General features: G+C 42.4%; 2 protein-coding genes across 3 annotated transcripts in view; both read left to right on the top strand.

Moving 5' to 3' along the window:
* The first annotated feature begins 1875 nt into the window (after positions 1-1875).
* On the top strand, positions 1876-15699 carry tfdp1b (transcription factor Dp-1, b). 2 transcript variants are annotated; one of them, XM_084105324.1, is made up of 12 exons: positions 1876-2037; positions 2729-2787; positions 3193-3259; positions 5035-5138; positions 6424-6536; positions 8511-8673; positions 11477-11623; positions 12150-12218; positions 13148-13299; positions 13749-13915; positions 14990-15044; positions 15141-15699. In XM_084105324.1, exons 2-12 carry the CDS (start codon positions 2776-2778, stop codon positions 15265-15267), a joined length of 1176 nt encoding a protein of 391 aa, XP_083961450.1. In that variant the 5' UTR covers positions 1876-2037; positions 2729-2775; the 3' UTR covers positions 15268-15699. The 2 variants fall into 2 exon arrangements, with proteins under 2 accessions (XP_083961450.1, XP_083961451.1); XM_084105325.1 differs by having other exon boundaries at positions 1889-2037; positions 2726-2787.
* A 1353-nt stretch (positions 15700-17052) lies between these two features.
* grk1a (G protein-coupled receptor kinase 1 a) overlaps positions 17053-20392 on the top strand; it is a 16300-nt gene continuing 12960 nt past the window's right edge. Inside the window, exon 1 of the mRNA XM_084105312.1 lies at positions 17053-17968. Within this exon, the coding sequence (XP_083961438.1) occupies positions 17267-17968 (702 nt within the window). The 5' untranslated portion in view covers positions 17053-17266. The remainder of the gene's footprint in view (positions 17969-20392) is intronic.

The following is a 20392-nucleotide window of genomic DNA, read 5'->3' as shown; positions in this document are numbered from 1 at the left end:
AATTTAAATTTCTTAATCTCATAATTATGACTTATCTCATAATAATTGACTTAGTATGTCATAATTATATTTTAAGATGCTAATTTTTACTTTGTGTCATAATTTCACCTTTTTAATCTCATAATTATGACTTATCTCATAATAATTGACTTAGTATGTCATAATTATATTTTAAGATGCTAATTTTTACTTTGTGTCATAATTTCACCTTTTTAATCTCATAATTATGCCTTATCTCATAATATTGACTAAGTATGTTCATAATTATGACTTTTTATCTCATATTTATGACCTCTCATAATAATGATTACTTAGTATGTTCATAAATATGAATTTTTGTCTCATAATTATGACTTAGTATGTCAGTTGAATCTTAATGTCATAATTTCAGCTTTTTAAATCTCATGATTATGCCTTATCTCATAATAATGATTACTTAGTATGTTCATAATTATGACTATTTATCTCACATTTATGACTTAGTATGTCATAATTATGACTATTTATCTCACATTTATGACTTAGTATGTCATAATTCAATTGTATGGTCATAATTTCATCTTTTTTAATCTCATAATTATGCCTTATCTCATAATATTGACTAAGTATGTTCATAATTATGACTTTTTATCTCATATTTATGACTTCTCTCACAATAATGATTACTTAGTATGTTCATAATTATGTATTTGTGTCTAATAATTATGACTTGGTATGTCATAATTTCAGTTTTTTAATCTCATAATTATGTCTTATCTCATAATAATGACTTAGTATGTTCATAATTGTGACTTTTTCTCATATTTATGACTTACATTATATAATTAATCTTAATTATATTTTTATGTCATGATTTTGACTGATTATTCATAATTTTGAATTTTTTTTTTTTTTTTTTTTTTTTGTCATAAGATTTACCAAAGCATGATTTGTTTTTTATTCTGTGGCAGAAATACGAAACGAGACGTAGCCTACACATTGAGTCAACATTATGGTCAAACTTGTTTTAAAAAGCCTTTCATCCAGCAGTGTAAATGTCAACCTGCATTTTAAAAATGCCATAATGCTGGATCTGTGTGTGTGAATTACAGTCATGTTTCCACATGCCTAACCCTGCCCTTCACGTGCTGTCGGAAACTTCCCACTTCTGAAGTCGCGATTACGAGCTTGAGAGCGCGTTCAAACTAATATTCACGATCATTCCGATAGCTCGTCAAGGCAGCAGAATAACATCAGACCACAGACACAGAGACTTTTAACCAGGTCAGTAACGACAGGAGCTCATTTGCGTGTTATTAACATACACATAATCATCATTACATCTATAACTAAATTGAGCTTTGATTTATACACAGGCTTCTTGAGTAATATTGATAGCTGAATTAACAACAAATGCAAAGTTTAGACCGAGTGGTGTGCGAGTCGAATCATTCTGTTAATGATTCATTCGAATCGATTCCCTAACCATAAACACCCGACTGTGACCTTATAAAAGTTACTTACTATATTAACCATATGTTAACATGATCATACACAACTGATTATTAGGTTTCCTTCACACTGATAGAGCTTTCAGACTCTTTTTTGCCATTTTGAGTTTTATGTATGTAGGCTACATACCATGTACTATGTTAATAACACCGTTATAATAGTTAGAAAAAATCCCAAAATCAAATGAGCTTCATTAGCATGGCTGTGTATCACAGTGTTGCCAAAGCATTTACATATAACAATAACTAGTAACTGTGGGTCTGTGGCGAAGATTCTATGTGTGATGACTCGAGTGAATCACTGATTCGTTTATGAACCGATTTGCTGAGATGACTCGGGTTTCCCAGTGGAGTTGTGAATGCGCGCTGACGTCACACCGCGTGCATCCAATCATGACGCGCGCTCACGGGAGGCCGCCAAGCTCAGTTTGACTGACTGCTGTGTGCAGGAATAGCTGAAGTAGCTCGCTGATAAACACTGACTTTTATCCAACTAACTGTAAATATCAGCGCGAGATATGACGCGGATGTGAGCGGGGTAGTTAAGGTAAGATAAATCAGTGTATGTTAGGTAGTTTGTGTGTGTGTGTGCGAGGTAAGTGGAAGCGTTAGCTCGCTAGGTTAGGTTAGCTTAGCGTTAGCAGCGTCGAGCTAACGCGCACAACAGCGCGAGGGTCGCGATGCGATGATGATTCGCGTCGCTCTCCGAACTTTTTAAAAGTATATAATCATGACATAAATGCGTAGAAATTATGACAGCCTAACTCAGATATGTCATAATTATGACTTTTTATGAGAATAAAACATAATAAAGATTTACTAAAGCATTATTTTTCTTATGTGGTGGAAACGGGATTGAGCTCAGAAAAGTGCAACTTCTTTTTGTTGTTGTTTATATGTGTCTTAGTCCAATAAACATGGAGTTGAGTTAATTAAACATGCATCATGTAAGTTCATAATATCTGACAGCTCACTGTAATCTTGAATCAGAGTAACTTCCCTCTCTGATGACGTGTTTACTGGCGCGTGGGCGGGGCTATAACCTGTCACTCACATGAGATCAGCCAATAGCAAACCACGACCGTCCAATCAATTCCCCACAGACACAATCAATCCCCGCCCACATTTGTTCTTGTTCCTGAAGCGTTTCGCTCGGATATACGACACAATAGAGGAGAAAAGACCAGTGTAACTTCACTTTAATGATGAGTTTAATAAAGTGTTTTGTGTTTCAGCAGAACTGCCGTCTCAGAGCGAGGACTGGCCACACGCTCAGGTCTCCATCATGGCTAAAGATGTAAGAAACACACGCTTCACAATATTACACACACACACACACACACACGTGCCATATTTCCCTGTCCAGACTAGTTTACGGTTATGTTTTACATATCTCGTTTGCATTGAAGTTGACCGTTCAAAGGGGGAAAATATTAAACTCACATGTAATGATGGATGATATGAGATCTAACAGCACAGAAACCGGGTCATTTCTGCTGGAAATTAAGATTAATTCAGCCACTGTAACACACACTGGATCTGCTGATACTGAGAGATGGTTGCTGTGGAACTGAAACTGTGGTGTTGTTGTTTCTATGATTATTAAACACAAGCATCCGCAAATGAATGAACTGCTCATGTTGATGTAATAATTCCAGCATTTCTTTTATAAGATCATAATCTCCGTCTCTCTGATCCTCAGGCTGGACTCAAAGAAACTACTGGAGAGATAAAGCTGTTTGTCAACCAGACTCTGAGTCCGGGAAAACGTGAGTACACACTGAGCCCAGTGCATGATGGGTAACGACAGCTGGGGTTCATTACACACTGAGCCCAGTGCATGATGGGTAACGACAGCTGGGGTTCATTACACACTGAGCCCAGTGCATGATGGGTAACGACAGCTGGGGTAATTACACACTGAGCCCAGTGCATGATGGGTAACGACAGCTGGGGTTCATTACACACTGAGCCCAGTGCATGATGGGTAACGACAGCTGGGGTTCATTACACACTGAGCCCAGTGCATGATGGGTAACGACAGCTGGGGTAATTACACACTGAGCCCAGTGCATGATGGGTAACGACAGCTGGGGTTCATTACACACTGAGCCCAGTGCATGATGGGTAACGACAGCTGGGGTAATTACACACTGAGCCCAGTGCATGATGGGTAACGACAGCTGGGGTTCATTACACACTGAGCCCAGTGCATGATGGGTAACGACAGCTGGGGTAATTACACACTGAGCCCAGTGCATGATGGGTAACGACAGCTGGGGTAATTACACACTGAGCCCAGTGCATGATGGGTAACGACAGCTGGGGTAATTACACACTGAGCCCAGTGCATGATGGGTAACGACAGTTGGGATACAATAATTAGGATACAAAACTTTGTTGTCTAAACATTATTACTGTTAATCGCTGACTAACCTTGTGTGTGTAAAGTTACATCCAATAACATCACTGTTCAAAATATTGTTTTTAATATCTTTTATCAGGGATGCATTAAGTTGATCAAAAGTGACATTTAATTAAAAATAATGTCTGATGATTTTTCTTAATATGATCACACTAGTCGACAGCCACTCAAACACTACAATGTGTGTAAAAAATGAGAAAATAGAATGCAATTATTGATTTATAGATATGTTTTTAATGCTAATAATGTGATACAAATATATACTACTGTTCAAAAGTTTGGGGTAAGATACATTTTTATTCATCAAAGACACATTAATTTGATCCAAAGTGACATTTATAATGTTACAAAAGATTCTATTTCAAATAAATGCTGTTCTTTTGAACTTTCTATTCATCAAAGAATCCTGAAAAATAAAATGTATCACAGTTTCCACAAACATATGAACTGTTTTCAACACTGATAATAATCATAAATGCTTCTTGAGCATCAAATCCTCATATTAGAGTGATTTCTGAAGGATCATGTGACACTGAAGACTGGAGTAATGATGCTGAACATCAGCTTTGATCACAGGAATAAATTACACTTTACTGTATATTCACATAGACAACAGCTGATTTACATTAGAATAATATTTCACTGTTTTTACTGTGTTTTTGATCAAATAAACACAGCATTAATGAGCAGAAGAGACTCTTTCAGAAACATTAATAAATGTTTCCCACCCCAAACTTTTAAACTGTAATTTATGTAAAGCTAGTAAAAAAGATCATTAGCAATTAAAGAAAACACACTTCAGCAAAACATGATCAGCTCAAAGTGTCCGAATCATTTTTACTGGTAGTCTCTGTATGAAGAATTATTGGGTGTAATATGTCACAGTTTACTTTATTCTGCTCTCCTCACTTACAGAAATGAACTATAGTGTCCTGATCACACTAGTGGAACAATATCACAGATGATATCTGTGTCTGAGTAATGTTGGGTTTGACTGTATGTCAGGAAAATGTGTATATTATAAATATACAATATTAAAATATTAATGATCTGTGTGTGTGTGTCTCTGCGTGTCTGTGTGTGTGTGTGTGTCTATGTGTGTGTGTGTGTGTGTTGCAGCTGCAGGTGTGTTGTCGTTCCTGACCCTTCATCCGGCGTCCATCTCTTCGGTCAAACAGATCCTGCCGAAAACACTCACCGGCGCTCATGTGCTGCCACATGTAGTAAGAGTCTCGCAATCACACACACACACACACACGGCATGTTTAAAGCCCTCCTGAAATCAAAATTTATGTTTTAATATGAATATGTTAGCCTTAAGGTTATGAATGAGCTGGCGTGTTCCAAAACAGTGACTAGATTCGCATGTAGGAGATATAAGCATTCAAAACTTAGTCTCTCACTTCCGCTAAAATGGATCAGGGGTTTTTATGACATCATCGCGTCTCATCACATCTCCTGTCCAATCAAATGCTCTCTAGAATCTAAAGCTCTGCCCCAGAGCGCTGCTCTGAATAAGGTCTATTGCAGGGGTCTCTGATTGGAGGTCGCTCGCCCAGGGGCCGTTCACATATCGCGTCTTTCGCGCTCAAGTTCGTCATTTCAAATGTAGGCGCGCGGCAAGCGCTTATAAAAATAAAATAAAGTGTTTCAGAATGCCACAAGCGCACCGCAGGTCATGTGACAACCAGCCAATCAGCTTCACCCTTTCCAGAACAACTTTGAAAGCTCAGTCAGCATGAAGGATGGGGGTACAGAACATTCATTTTTGGGTGAACTAACCCTGTAATGAAGCATGAGCGGTCACATGACCACACTCGCTGGCCCCTCCCACCCCCTCCCATTAACATTGTGTGAGGTGACCCGTGAGAGTCTGTGTAAGCGGATCACAGAACGCTGGAGTCAGCGGGATTAGCTTCCTCTTCATCTTCACCATCAGCATTATCATCCTAATACAGCAGCTCGTCTGGAGGAACGAGCACAGCCGCAGAACTCACTCTCGCCCGCACTGGTGATATTCTGAATGTTCTGATCCAGTCTGACCTCTGACCTGTAATGCTGCCTGAATCATGATCACAATCACACACTGCTCGCTCGTTGGCCAGAGGAGAACTGAGACTGAGTCTGGTTTCTCCATTCCGTCACTGATGGAGTTTTGGTTCCTTGGTTTCCTCTGTCTTGCGTAGTTACATTTAATTTAATAGTCATCAATATTATTGATCTCCTGCACTGACACCATTATATGAGAACTGAACTGAGCTGATCGATGACATCACGGCTTTCTCCAGAGCGGCTATATATATAAATGAACTAAATTAATAACTTTTTTACAACAGAAATGAACCATCACTGAACTTACTTCAGCTGGACTGTGACGCTATTTTCTTCTGGAAACAAACTTTGCTGCATTATTCTCCTGTTATCTCTGTAAAGCTGCTGTGAAACTCTGTGTTGTGTAAAGCGCTGTATAAATAAAGGAGAGTGTGACTGTGATGTGTGTTCCTGCAGGTGATGGGAACCCCTCAGAGGACGGTCCTGTTACCCGGCCCGCGCTCGCCCAACACACACTTCCACACGCCACAGACCCAGAACACACACGAGTCCTCGCCCTGGTCCACTGGGTTAGTCCACCGTCGGCTCCAGCGTCTGTACATCAGCACATGATGCTCCTGTGATCGGCAAGAGGACGGCACGATCCCACGGGAAAATGGCTTTAAAAATGTGATTAAACAATGTCGGCGCCGATAGCCTCGTGGGCAAGTGCGCCGACATGTAGCGTCGCTGTGCTTCGGGCAGCCTGAGTTCGAGTCCCGGCTCGTGGCAAAAATGGCACACAAAATCATTAAAAAAAATGTGATTAAACAACAACAAAAACCCCTGGTTTGCTGTGGTTGGTCGTTGGGATGCACAATCAGGCCAAACGTCTGAGATTCTGTATCAATATGTCTAAAATCGTATAAAAATAGAATTAAAAATTAAAAAGTTATTTTAAAACATGAAAATTATTATTACTACTAAATAAATAAAAGTTTATTTAAATTACTATTTAATGTTACAATAATAAGTTAATGTAAAATAAAATACAAAAAATATTTGCATATTTAAAATAAAAATGTACAATACAATACTAATATTTATTTCAGTTTCAAACAAACAAAAATAAAAATCCCGGTTTGCTGTGGTTGATTGTAGAGCTGCACAATCAGGCCAAACGTCTGAGATTCTGGATCAATATGTCTATAAAATAGCATAAAAATGTAATAAAACAATTATTTAAAAAAGTTTTTTATTATTAGTTATATTATATATCAATATGACTATTAATGAATACTTATATAATATTGCTTAATAAAATAAACAAAATAAGACATAATACTATTGACATATTTCTCTTTAAAATAAACAAAATTTACTATTAAAAAAAATCTATTTATATATATTTTGATAATTGCCGAAGCCAAATCTTGCTCCAGTGGATCGTGCCGCCCTGTGCCGTCCTCATCGGGATCACGAGGAGTTCATCACTCACAGCTCAAACTGGTGTCCCACAATGCACTATAATCAGTCACATGGACATGAGCTTGTTTCCCTTGAGGAGAAATATGAAGTGTTCAAACTTCCGTGTTTGGGTAATGTTGCAGTTCTAATGTCGAATGCCCTTCTTTAGTTTTCAGACCACAGAAGGAGAATCTTTAAAACATGTCTCGTTCTATGACACTTTTGTCCGCCACTGACGTCTTTATCTGGATGAGTGTGAGCGGGACGTTTCTTTTTAAATCTCCTTTTGTGGTCCGAAAAAGAAAGCAGGTTGTGCGGCATTGTGGGAGTAAATGATGACTTAATTTAGGGTGAAATATCCCTTTAAAGCAAATAGAATCTGCCATAAATAGTTCCACACAGGAAGTGATGTCATTTAGGTCCTTGAAACAGGGTTCGTACAAGGTGCTTGAATCTGACTTTTTGGAATGGGGTATTTTGAAAGTCTCAAAAAACACACATTGAAAACAGTCTTATTTATGAAAGGTACTTGGAAAAGTGCTTGAATTATTGAAAGACAATATATATGAAGTGTAATTTTTTTTTGATGATATGCAATATTTATTTTTTAGTATATATTATAGTATATTATAGTATATTTTAGTGCTTGAAAATTCCTTAAAGTCCTAGAAATGTAATTTTACAGAATCTGTGCGAACCCTAGAAACATCTGTTAACCCCAGCAGTGCTGAGGAACATCATCGCTCACACACACGTGTGTGTTCTGTTCTCTGTAGGGATGATGGGAAGTTCGGATCATTTTACTGACTCTCTTGAATCTTTATTCGAGTTATTTTGTTCATTTAAGGGGCTTTAGATGTTATACTTTTAACAGCCAAGTTCCCAGAAAACTTCCACCTGTGCAGTCTTGATCATATCTTGAGTTAAGAAATCATTATAATGCAGTTAAAGATAATTTACAGGGAACATAAATATTTAATTCACCTTCTGAGTCTTTGGTTAATCTGTCATGTGACACGCAATGAACGACCCATCACTAGCACTGTGTTGTTGCTGCTGTTGAGCTCCTGTGACGAGCATCATGGCTCCTCCGGCAGGCGCAGCAGGAAAGGTGATAAAAGCGGGAAGGGTTTGAGGCATTTCTCCATGAAAGTGTGTGAGAAGGTGCAGAAGAAGGTGGTGACGTCCTACAACGAGGTGGCAGACGAGCTGGTGACGGAGTTCAGCTCCAGTGACACACACATCTCCCCGAACGAGGCGGTCAGTCTCTCACACACACACACACATCTCCCCGAACGAGGCGGTCAGTCTCACACACACACACACACATCTCCCCGAACGAGGCGGTCAGTCTCTCACACACACACACACATCTCCCCGAACGAGGCGGTCAGTCTCTCACACACACACACACATCTCCCCGAACGAGGCGGTCAGTCTCTCACACACACACACACACATCTCCCCGAACGAGGCGGTCAGTCTCTCACACACACACACACATCTCCCCGAACGAGGCGGTCAGTCTCACACACACACACACATCTCCCCGAACGAGGCGGTCAGTCTCTCACACACACACACACATCTCCCCAAACGAGGCGGTCAGTCTCACACACACACACACATCTCCCCAAACGAGGCGGTCAGTCTCTCACACACACACACACATCTCCCCGAACGAGGCGGTCAGTCTCTCACACACACACACACATCTCCCCGAACGAGGCGGTCAGTCTCTCACACACACACACACACATCTCCCCGAACGAGGCGGTCAGTCTCTCACACACACACACACATCTCCCCGAACGAGGCGGTCAGTCTCTCACACACACACACACATCTCCCCAAACGAGGCGGTCAGTCTCTCACACACACACACACACATCTCCCCGAACGAGGCGGTCAGTCTCTCACACACACACACACATCTCCCCAAACGAGGCGGTCAGTCTCTCACACACACACACACATCTCCCCGAACGAGGCGGTCAGTCTCTCACACACACACACACACACACACACATCTCCCTGAACGTGGCGGTCAGTCACACACACACACACACACACACACAAATCTCCCCGAACGAGGCGGTCAGTCACTCACACACACACACACATCTACCTGAACGAGGCGGTCAGTCTCTCACACACACACACATCTCCCTGAACGAGGCGGTCAGTCACACACACACACACACACATCTCCCCGAACGAGGCGGTCAGTCACTCACACACACACACACATCTACCTGAACGAGGCGGTCAGTCTCACACACACACACACATCTCCCCGAACGAGGCGGTCAGTCACTCACTCACACACACACACACACACACACATCTACCTGAACGAGGCGGTCAGTCTCTCACACACACACACACACACACATCTACCTGAACGAGGCGGTCAGTCTCACACACACACACATCTCCCTGAACGAGGCGGTCAGTCACACACACACACACACACACACATCTCCCCGAACGAGGCGGTCAGTCACTCACACACACACACACATCTACCTGAACGAGGCGGTCAGTCACTCACACACACACACACATCTACCTGAACGAGGCGGTCAGTCACTCACACACACACACACATCTCCCTGAACGAGGCGGTCAGTCACACACACACACATCTCCCCGAACGAGGCGGTCAGTCACTCACACACACACACACATCTACCTGAACGAGGCGGTCAGTCACTCACACACACACACACATCTCCCTGAACGAGGCGGTCAGTCACACACACACACACACACACACATCTCCCCGAACGAGGCGGTCAGTCACTCACACACACACACACATCTCCCCGAACGAGGCGGTCAGTCACTCACACACACACACACATCTCCCCGAATGAGGCGGTCAGTTTGTCACACACACATCTCCCTGAACGAGGCGGTCAGTCACACACACACACACACATCTCCCCGAACGAGGCGGTCAGTCTCTCTCACACACACACATCTCCCCGAACGAGGCGTTCAGTCTCACACACATACACACACACACACACATCTCCCCGAACGAGGCGTTCAGTCTCACACACATACACACACACATCTCCCCGAACGAGGCGGTCAGTCTCTCACACACACACACACACATCTCCCTGAACGTGGCGGTCAGTCACACACACACACAAATCTCCCCGAACGAGGCGGTCAGTCTCTCTCACACACACACACACACATCTCCCCGAACGAGGCGTTCAGTCTCACACACATACACACACACACACACACACATCTCCCCGAACGAGGCGTTCAGTCTCACACACACACACACACATCTCCCCGAACGAGGTGGTCAGTCTCTCACACACACACACACACACACATCTCCCTGAACGTGGCAGTCACTCACACACACACACACAAACATCTCCCCGAACGTGGCGGTCAGTCACACACACACACACACACACACACATCTCCCCGAACGTGGTGGTCAGTCACACACACACACACACACAAATCTCCCCGAACGTGGCGGTCACTCACACACACACACACACACACATCTCCCCGAACGTGGCGGTCAGTCACACACACACACAAATCTCCCCGAACGTGGCAGTCACTCACACACACACACACACACACACACACTCTCTCTCGCTTGATGTCAATCACGAGCCACGTTTCCATTACAGATGTGTGACCCTGGACCACAAAACCAGTCACAAGGGTAAATTTTTTAAATATTATAATTTTTTTTACCCGTGCGACTCGAGACTGGTTTAGAGATCCAGGGTCACATTTGCGTGAAACTTTTGTGATATTTTCTAAATGTCGATATAAAACTACTGAGAAATTATGGCGTTTCCAATAACGGATGTTATGCGACTAAAACGCCATATTTTCAGGCCTAGAACTGCCTGAAAAACCTCATGCGAGCATAAAAACATTTTTGTGAAATATGGGAGTTTTTGCGTGAAATTGCCGTGTTTCCATTGGCCGTATTTTCAGTTTGCGCAGTTTGAAGGGTAATGTAAACACGGCGACAGACGTTGATCACCGACTCGTGTCATTGGTCCTCCAGCACGTGTACGATCAGAAGAACATCCGCAGACGCGTTTACGACGCCCTGAACGTCCTGATGGCCATGAACATCATCTCCAAAGACAAGAAGGAGATCAAGTGGATTGGATTCCCCACTAACTCGGCTCAGGAGTGTGAGGATCTGGAGGTCAGTCAGTCCCAGGGCTCATTTACATTTATGCATCTGGCAGACGCTTGCATCTCAAGGCACACATTTACATTATTATCAGTTCTTGCTGTCCCTGGGAATCGAACCCATGACCTTGGCGTTGCAAGCGCCAGCGCTCTACTGTTTGAGCTGCAGGAAAGTGTTGATCGTGTTGAATGTTCATGAGTAGCGCTGCACGAGTAATCGTACTTTGCATGTAATCGCACTTAAACTGAGTTGTATCTCGATTATGAAATGATTGTGTGTAATGTGCAGCGTGTCAGTGACGTACGGCTCACTCTGACAGCACTGAGTTCGAGCCGCTTATAACGTGCATTTGAAAACACACGTCAAACATCTTTCCAAACACGAGAAGCATTTATGAACCTGTTGTCTGCACTATGAGCTGCGCATAATATAATCTCAGCCTTTGCCAAATGGCGTGCGGTTTCAGTGCGATTAATCGTGCAGCGCTGACACACAGCCGTGTTCATGAGTGAGTGTGTCATCTGTGTGTCTCCTGAAGGTCGAGCGGCAGAGACGACTCGAGAGAATCAAACACAAACAGTCTCAGCTGCAGGAGCTCATACTGCAGGTACATCGCATCACTTCCTGTCTGTCAGAGCTCTGTTTTTATATATATACAATATATATATATATTCATCGCATCACTTCCTGTCTGTCAGAACTCTGTTTTTATATATATACACAATATATATATATTCTTCGCATCACTTCCTGTCTGTTTCATATACACCGCACCTCATACCTTCTGGTTTATATGGGCGACGGGTAAAACGACAGAAGAGAGAAATGTGTGGCGTTTAGTTTTGTGCTTGTTGTTTTTGCACTTTAGTTAAAGCAAAAAAAATGTTTTTCAACATCTGATTCAATAAAACAATAAATAAAAATATATATTTATTTTGCTTTTAAGGACATTTTTTAATTCCCCGATATTTTGATCACAATTAAGCACATTTAAGACCCAAATGATCACTGCAGATTTCTTATTTAACGGCATTTGATAAAGCTATAAATAAAATCCAATAACAAATAAACAAATATTGTTTTGTGTGAAGACATTTTTTTTAAATGCACATTTTCATCTAATTTAAGCCCTAATTGTTTATTACAGATGTCTTGTTTAACAGCATTTAATAAAACAATTCAAATCAAATCCAAAAAAAATGTTTAAAAAAAAATTTGAAGACCAATTTTCAAAAAACTCTTTGTTTTGATTAATTACACAATATGTTCATGACAATTTAGCACATTTAACATTATTTATTACAGATGTCTTATTTAAATTGTGTAGAATTTTTTTATATATACGTGTATATATATATATATATATATATATATTATACTGTATATACTTTTTTTTAAAAATAAAACCAAGTCTGATGTATTTTCTTTTGATTTTCCCTGTATGAATGAATGGGCAACTATGTAAAAACCGGTTTGCTTTCCCGTGCTGGTGATGAGGAATGATGATTCCTGTACGTCTCATCTCCTGATTTCCAGCAAATCGCGTTTAAGAACCTGGTGCAGCGCAACCGTCAGGCGGAGCGTCAGAGCCAGAGATCTCCCTCTCCAAACACACTCATCCACCTGCCCTTCATCATCATCAACACCAGCAAGAGGACCGTCATCGACTGCAGCATCTCCAACGACAAGTGAGCGTGTGTGTGTGTGTGTGTGTGTGCGTGCGAGTGTGTGAGTGTGAGTGTGTGTGTGTGTGCGTGTGTGTGTGTGCGCGTGTGTGAGTGTGAGTGTGTGTGTGTGTGAGTGTGAGTGTGTGTGCGCGTGTGTGAGTGTGCGTGTGTGTGTGAGTGTGAGTGAGAGTGAGTGTGTGTGTGTGCGCGTGTGCGAGTGTGTGAGTGTGAGTGTGTGTGCGTGTGTGTGTGTGAGCGCGCACGTGTGTGTGTGTGTGTGTGTGAGCGCGCGACGCCTCCTCTGCTTTAAACTGAAGCCCGTACCCGAAATCATCCGGCCCGAACCCGTGAGTTTCTCGGGACCCTTCAGGCTCGGGTCGGGTAGCAGAACTCTAGTGTGTGTGTGTGTCCGCGTGTGTGTCCTCTGATCCGCGTGAGCTCGTCCTGCTCTGACGCTCGTGTCTCCGCAGGTTCGAGTACCTGTTTAACTTCGACAGCATGTTTGAGATCCACGATGACGTGGAGGTTCTGAAGCGCATGGGTCTGGCGTTCGGCCTGGAGTCGGGTCGCTGTAACCCGGAGCAGCTGAAGATCGCCAGAACCCTCGTCCCTAAAGCCCTGCAGCCCTACCTCACAGGTCAGAGGAGTGTGTGTGTGTGTGTGTGATGAGTAGGTTTAGGGGTCGGGTTAGTGTGTGTGTGTGTGTGTGTGTGTGTGTGTGTGTGTGAGAGAGAGAGATCGCCAGAACCCTCGTCCCTAAAGCCCTGCAGCCCTACCTCACAGGTCAGAGGAGTGTGTGTGTGAGTGTGTGAGTGTGTGTGTGTGTGTGTGTGAGAGAGAGAGATTGCCAGAACCCTCGTCCCTAAAGCCCTGCAGCCCTACCTCACAGGTCAGAGGAGTGTGTGTGTGAGTGTGTGAGTGTGTGTGTGTGTGTGTGTGAGAGAGAGAGATTGCCAGAACCCTCGTCCCTAAAGCCCTGCAGCCCTACCTCACAGGTCAGAGGAGTGTGTGTGTGAGTGTGTGAGTGTGTGTGTGTGTGTGTGTGAGAGAGAGAGATTGCCAGAACCCTCGTCCCTAAAGCCCTGCAGCCCTACCTCACAGGTCAGAGGAGTGTGTGTGTGTGTGTGTGTGTGTGTGTGTGTGAGAGAGAGAGATCGCCAGAACCCTCGTCCCTAAAGCCCTGCAGCCCTACCTCACAGGTCAGAGGAGTGTGTGTGTGTGTGTGTGATGAGTAGGTTTAGGGGTCGGGTTAGTGTGTGTGTGTGTGTGTGTGTGTGTGTGTGTGTGTGTGTGTGAGAGAGAGATCGCCAGAACCCTCGTCCCTAAAGCCCTGCAGCCCTACCTCACAGGTCAGAGGAGTGTGTGTGTGAGTGTGTGAGTGTGTGTGTGTGTGTGTGTGAGAGAGAGAGATTGCCAGAACCCTCGTCCCTAAAGCCCTGCAGCCCTACCTCACAGGTCAGAGGAGTGTGTGTGTGAGTGTGTGTGTGTGTGTGTGTGTGTGTGTGTGTGTGTGTGTGTGTGTGTGTGTGTGATGAGTAGGTTTAGGGTTCGGGTTAGTGTGTGTGTGTGTGTGTGTGAGATGAGTAGGTTTAGGGGTCGGGTTAGTGTGTGTGTGTGTGTGTGTGTGAGATGAGTAGGTTAAGGGTGTGTGTGTGTGTGTGAGAGAGAGAGAGAGTGTGTGTTGACCTTCATGAGTGTTCATCTGTTGTAGAAATGGCGCAGGGTGCCGTTAACCAGCTGATCGGGAAGCTTTCCCATGTGGCCACGTGAGTATCACATGATCTCCAGCATGATGTTGATCAGTGTGTTATTGACGTGTGTGTGTGTAGCGTGAGTGAACACGAGCTGTTCTGATCCGTCAGAGACCGAGGCCCGTCCAGCTCAAACGGGTCCCGAGACGAGACGCCGTCATCACACATGGAGGATGAAGAAGAGGACGAGGAGGAAGACGACTCTGATGAAGACGAAGATGATGATGATGATGATTAGCGGTTCTGGTTGGATGGATTTGCTTCGGCTCCAGAACCGGTGATATTATGCAGATATCTTGTTTGTCCTGCTGTAAGGATTCCCATAATTCTTCAGCTCAGTCTGTTATCTCCAGTAGCTTATGAGCAGATAAGCTCGAGTGATCGTCTTTGTGCTGCTGTACCTGTGGAAGAATCTCCTGCAGAGCGAGTTATCGAGGCTTTAGCACTGTTTGCTGAGGGGCACTTTTACCTTTTACCCCGTTTGTTGTGATTGGCTCTCATCGGCAGCTATTTTTGATATTGGAGCTTTTTCGGGACGTTTGGCGTGAGCTTTGATGACCTCTGAGATCAGCAACTCAAACGTCCAGCCCTTTTTGTACAATGTATCAAATACTAAAGAAAATATAGATTTCTTATTCATGTATAGATATTAAACCGAACCAATGATTTATATGCTTGTGTGGATGTTCTTTGTGCTCTCTGGGAAATAATGTAAACTATGGAAGTAAATAAAATAAAAAATGTATGGAAGCTTGTTTCCGCCACAGAATTAACAATAAAAAAGGGACTTTTTTTATCACAATTGCAAGTTTATATCTCGCAATTGTGAGATAAAAAGTCGCAATTATCTTTTAAATTGTTTTATTCTGTGGCGGAAACATGGTTATCAGATGGGAAACGTTAATTAAACAGATCCTTTCCTTTACCATCATCACATCAAACCCTCACGTTTTCATTTAAATGATTGAGAAAAGAGAAATAGCAAATTATATGATTCATATAGTTCAATAATAAGTGCAGGTACAGTAAATTTGATCTCTTATCTGTAATCGTGTTTAGTAATGTCAGGAAGAAGTTGAGTTGAGTTGAGTGACTACTTCTAAAAAAGAGAAATAAAGTAAGAGAAATATTTGTCTTCATAATCTTTGAATATAATAATTTGTTGCTGCTCTTCGTCAGTTCATCGCGGATAAAGCCAAAATAATGCCCACGTTTAATTAGGAAGCGTTTAATATTTATGACTTTAACAATGACGCTCACAGAGAAGACGCTTCAGACCAAGCAGGGCGATACGAAATCTTTCTGGATTTCAGAAATATCTGGATTTCACGGATGAAAATCCATTGAACAACAATAAATGTGACCCTCACCTTGATGCTTTCCAGAACCTTTACTCTCCCTGATCTTCTCTGATCATCAAAATTACATTTCTTCATGTCTTAAAACATCTTGAATGTAACTCGACACCCTTGCCTCATTTAGTATGTGCGGTTCTATGAATATGCAAATGAGCCCCGCCTCCACTCACTCACTCAGCTCAGAGATCCACTGGTTGACGATCACACGTTGATCTGATTGGTTACAAGGTAGTTTGTGACGTCAGAAACACCAGCGATTTCAAAGCGTGTTTTTGAGACTGTCTTTGGTTCACTGCAGTTTTAAGGAGCAATGGAGTCGACTTATGAAATTACACATGGTTTAAGCGCATTAAAAACACCACATAGACACATAAACAACATTAAAAGTTGGATTTACACCACTTATGGACTTTAATTAAGCTGGTCTAACTAAGGTTAAAACCAGGCTGGAAGTTCAGCTCATCAACCATCTAACAATCTTCATCCAGCTTTTCTTGTTTGTTAAAGGCATAACAACTGATGATTCATCAATATTGTCTTGTTTCAGGGGTTTATTTCCCCAGCGAGTGAGTTCTGGATCTCGCTCCTCCATCAGTGAAGGGTTTTAACCCGAGGAAGGTATTATGGAGTTAGAGGATAAACCCTTATGAAAGATGTTGAGTCAGGTAGATCTGTGTGTGTGTGTGTGTGTCAGGGCTTATTGTTCACTTCTCCATCAGACACCGGATCCTTCGTTCGCTGTCCGAACCCCTATCCCGAATCTCATGATCTTCCCGAACTCCTCCAGTCTCAGGCGCTGAGCTCCAATGCTCTCGCTGTGACTCTCCGTCATCCGTCCTCGTCCGGTTCTCAGTCCTCGCTCAGACTCTTCTCCTCGTCATGGACATCGGAGGCTTGACTACGGTGGTGGCCAACTCGGCGTACATCTCGGCACGCGGGAGCTTCGACGGATCCGCGAACCCGGCGGCCAACCGGGACAAGAAGTACCACGCCAAACTCAAGCTCCCGCACATCACCGTGTGCGAAGACCTGCGGGAAACCCTGGACCTGCAGTTCAAGAGCATCTGCGTGGAGCAGCCGATCGGAAAACGCCTGTTTCAAGAGTACCTGGAGTCCACCAACGAGTACAAGGGCCCGAGTCGCCTCTGGAAAGACGTGGAGGCGTACGACACGGCCGAGGATAAAGACCGGGTTCAGAAAGCCGGGAAAATCCTCCAGCGCTACATGGAGCCGTCGGCTAAGCTCTTCTGCCCGTTTCTACCGGAGAACGACATCACGAAGGTGAAGGAACGACACCAGGAGGCGGTGGATGATCTGTTCGTGGAGATCTTGGCGTGTGTGTTCGACTTCCTCAAAGAGGTTCCCTTCACGTTCTACCTGGAGACCATGTACTTTAAGCGCTTCATGCAGTGGAAGTGGCTGGAGATGCAGCCGATCGGAGAGGATTGGTTCCTGGACTTCCGGGTTCTGGGAAAAGGAGGATTCGGAGAGGTGTCCGCCTGTCAGATGAAGGGCTCCGGGAAGCTGTACGCCTGCAAGAAGCTCAACAAGAAGAGGCTGAAGAAGAGGAAAGGCTATGAGGTACGAGGGCGGATCAGGCTCGCTTGAGCTGGGAATTCTGGGAATATATCCCAGATGTATGTTCTAAGAACATTCCCATTGAGTTAGGAAAAGTCTGAATGTTATCTGACCTTTAAAAAAAGTTAATGCAACATTCTATTGTATCATTCGTCAAACATTATGGGAACGTTACTTTTGAAAGTTCTCTGAACGAGCAACATTTAAAAAACGTTCCATGAACAATGTTTTTGTGCAAACGCTATTATATTATGAAAGACCCGATAACGTTGAACGAACGTTCCAGGAATGTTAATAGAACGAAACGTTCCCTGTTAGAATATCTGTTTAAATTACGCCTGCAAGAAACTCAACAAGAGGTTGAAGAAGAGGAGAGGATGAAGATCTCCGTGTTTGTGTGGGTCTTTCTCAGGAAACATGAGTCGAAATGAGTTCGTAGCAAGAACATTGAGTTAGGAAAAACTTGTGTGAACATTCCATTGTCATTCTTCAAGCGTTATGGGAACGTTACTTTTGAAAGTTCTCTGAACGAGCAACATTATATTATGAAAGACCAGATAACGTTGAACGAACGTTCTATTAACGTTACTGGAAGAACTGTGAGAGAACGTTCTCTGTGAGAACACTGAATATAACAGGACACTGCCACAGTTTACTCAGTTATCTGCTCAAATCATAGTAATTATAAAGCATTATGAAAGCAGCTCGTTGTGTTCGGTCGAGGTGAATATATATATATATATGTATATGTTCTAAGAACATTCCCATTGAGTAAGGAGAAGTTTTGAACATTCCATTTCATCATTCTTCAAACTGAACGTTACTTTTGAACGTTACTTTTGAACGTTACTTTTGAACGTTACTTTTGAACGTTAGATGAACATCCAACTGAAACATTCCATAAAATATTTTTTTAATAATGTTTTTGTGCAAACGCTTTGAGAACTTTATGAAGTATGAAAGCAGCTCGTGTTCGGTTGAGGTGAATCATGTCTTTCTTAGGGAATGAGTTCATGGCAAATATACAGTCAAACCAACATTCATTCACACTCCTTCAACATTTCTCACATTATCAGTTTATGCGCTATAGTTTAGAAAATGGTAATAAAGAACTCAGAGTTATGAATATTTGACTGGTTTTGTCCGTCCTTCTGTTAGACTGTCTCACACATGAATTATGTTGAATATCTGTCAGCTGTTAAATTTAACTACACAATTAGATAATACCAGTTTAGCTCAACCAATCACCAAGCAATGCTTCATTTTGTTCAGTCTGTGTGTAAAAAGATCATTAGCAATTAAAGAAAACACACTTCAGCAAAACATGATCAGCTCAAAGTGTCCGAATCATTTTTACTGGTAGTCTCTGTATGAAGAATATTTGGGTGTAATATGTCACAGTTTACTTTATTCTGCTCTCCTCACTTACAGAAATGAACTATAGTGTCCTGATCACACTAGTGGAACAATATCACTGATGATATCTGTGTCTGAGTAATGCTTGGTTTGACTGTATGTGTTCTAGGAACATTCCCATTGAGTTATGAAAATCTAAATGTTATCTGACCGTTCCAGTTTTTTTAATGGTTTAAAAAGTTTTGTCTTGGTTATGTGAATATTCCACTGAATCATTCTTCTAACATTTCGGGAACGTTATTTTTGAATGTTCTCTGAACGTTATGAAACAAGCAGCAACTTTTAAAAAACGTCAGATGAACATCCAACTAAAACATTCCATGAAAGATGTATAAATAATGTTTTTGTGCAAATGCTTTGAGAACGTTATAAAAGACCAGATAACATTGCACGAACGTTCTATTAACGTTACTGGAAGAACTTTAAGGGAACCTTGCCAGAACGTTCCCTGTTAGAGTATCTGTTTAAATTACGCCTGCAAGAAACTCAACAAGAGGCTGAAGAAGAGGAGAGGCTGTGAGGGATGAAGAAGATCTCCGTGTTCGGGTCCAGGTTTAAAAAGTGTTTTCTTGGTTGAGGAAACGTTCCATTTTATCGTTCTTCTAACATTATGGGAACGTTTCTTTTGAATGTTCTCTGAACGTTCTGAAACAAGCAGCAACTTTAAAAAAAAAACATTAGACGAACTTCCAACTCAAACATTTCAGAAAAGCATTCCATGATCCATGTGTGAATAATGTTCTTGTACGAAAGACCAGATAACGTTGAAGGAACGTTCTATTAACGTTACTGGAAGAACTTTGAGAGAACGTTCTCTGTGAGAACACTGAATATAACAGGACACTGCCACAGTTTACTTTGTTATCTGCTCAAATCATAGTAATTATAAAGCTGGCGTGATGATAATTAAATATTGGTTCTTTGGACCTGAAATTAAATGAGTAAATATGATTTCTCAATAGTTCAGACTTTTACAAAACTGCTCCAGTAAAATAAGGAGCACATTAACAC

Source organism: Abramis brama, assembly GCF_963993115.1.
Source record: "Abramis brama genome assembly, chromosome: 2".
In the NCBI taxonomy this organism is placed as follows: Eukaryota; Metazoa; Chordata; class Actinopteri; order Cypriniformes; family Leuciscidae; genus Abramis; species Abramis brama.
Note: the sequence above shows the minus strand (reverse complement) of the source record. Positions and strands in the feature narration are given on the sequence as shown.

What these genes read in the sequence shown, in the direction of transcription:
- tfdp1b (XM_084105324.1), top strand. An exon ending in GACTCTGAGTCCGGGAAAAC is followed by an intron (nt 3,260 to 5,034) that starts GTGAGTACACAC and finishes TGTGTGTTGCAG; the next exon opens with CTGCAGGTGTGTTGTCGTTC. An exon ending in CCTGCAGCCCTACCTCACAG is followed by an intron (nt 13,916 to 14,989) that starts GTCAGAGGAGTG and finishes CATCTGTTGTAG; the next exon opens with AAATGGCGCAGGGTGCCGTT.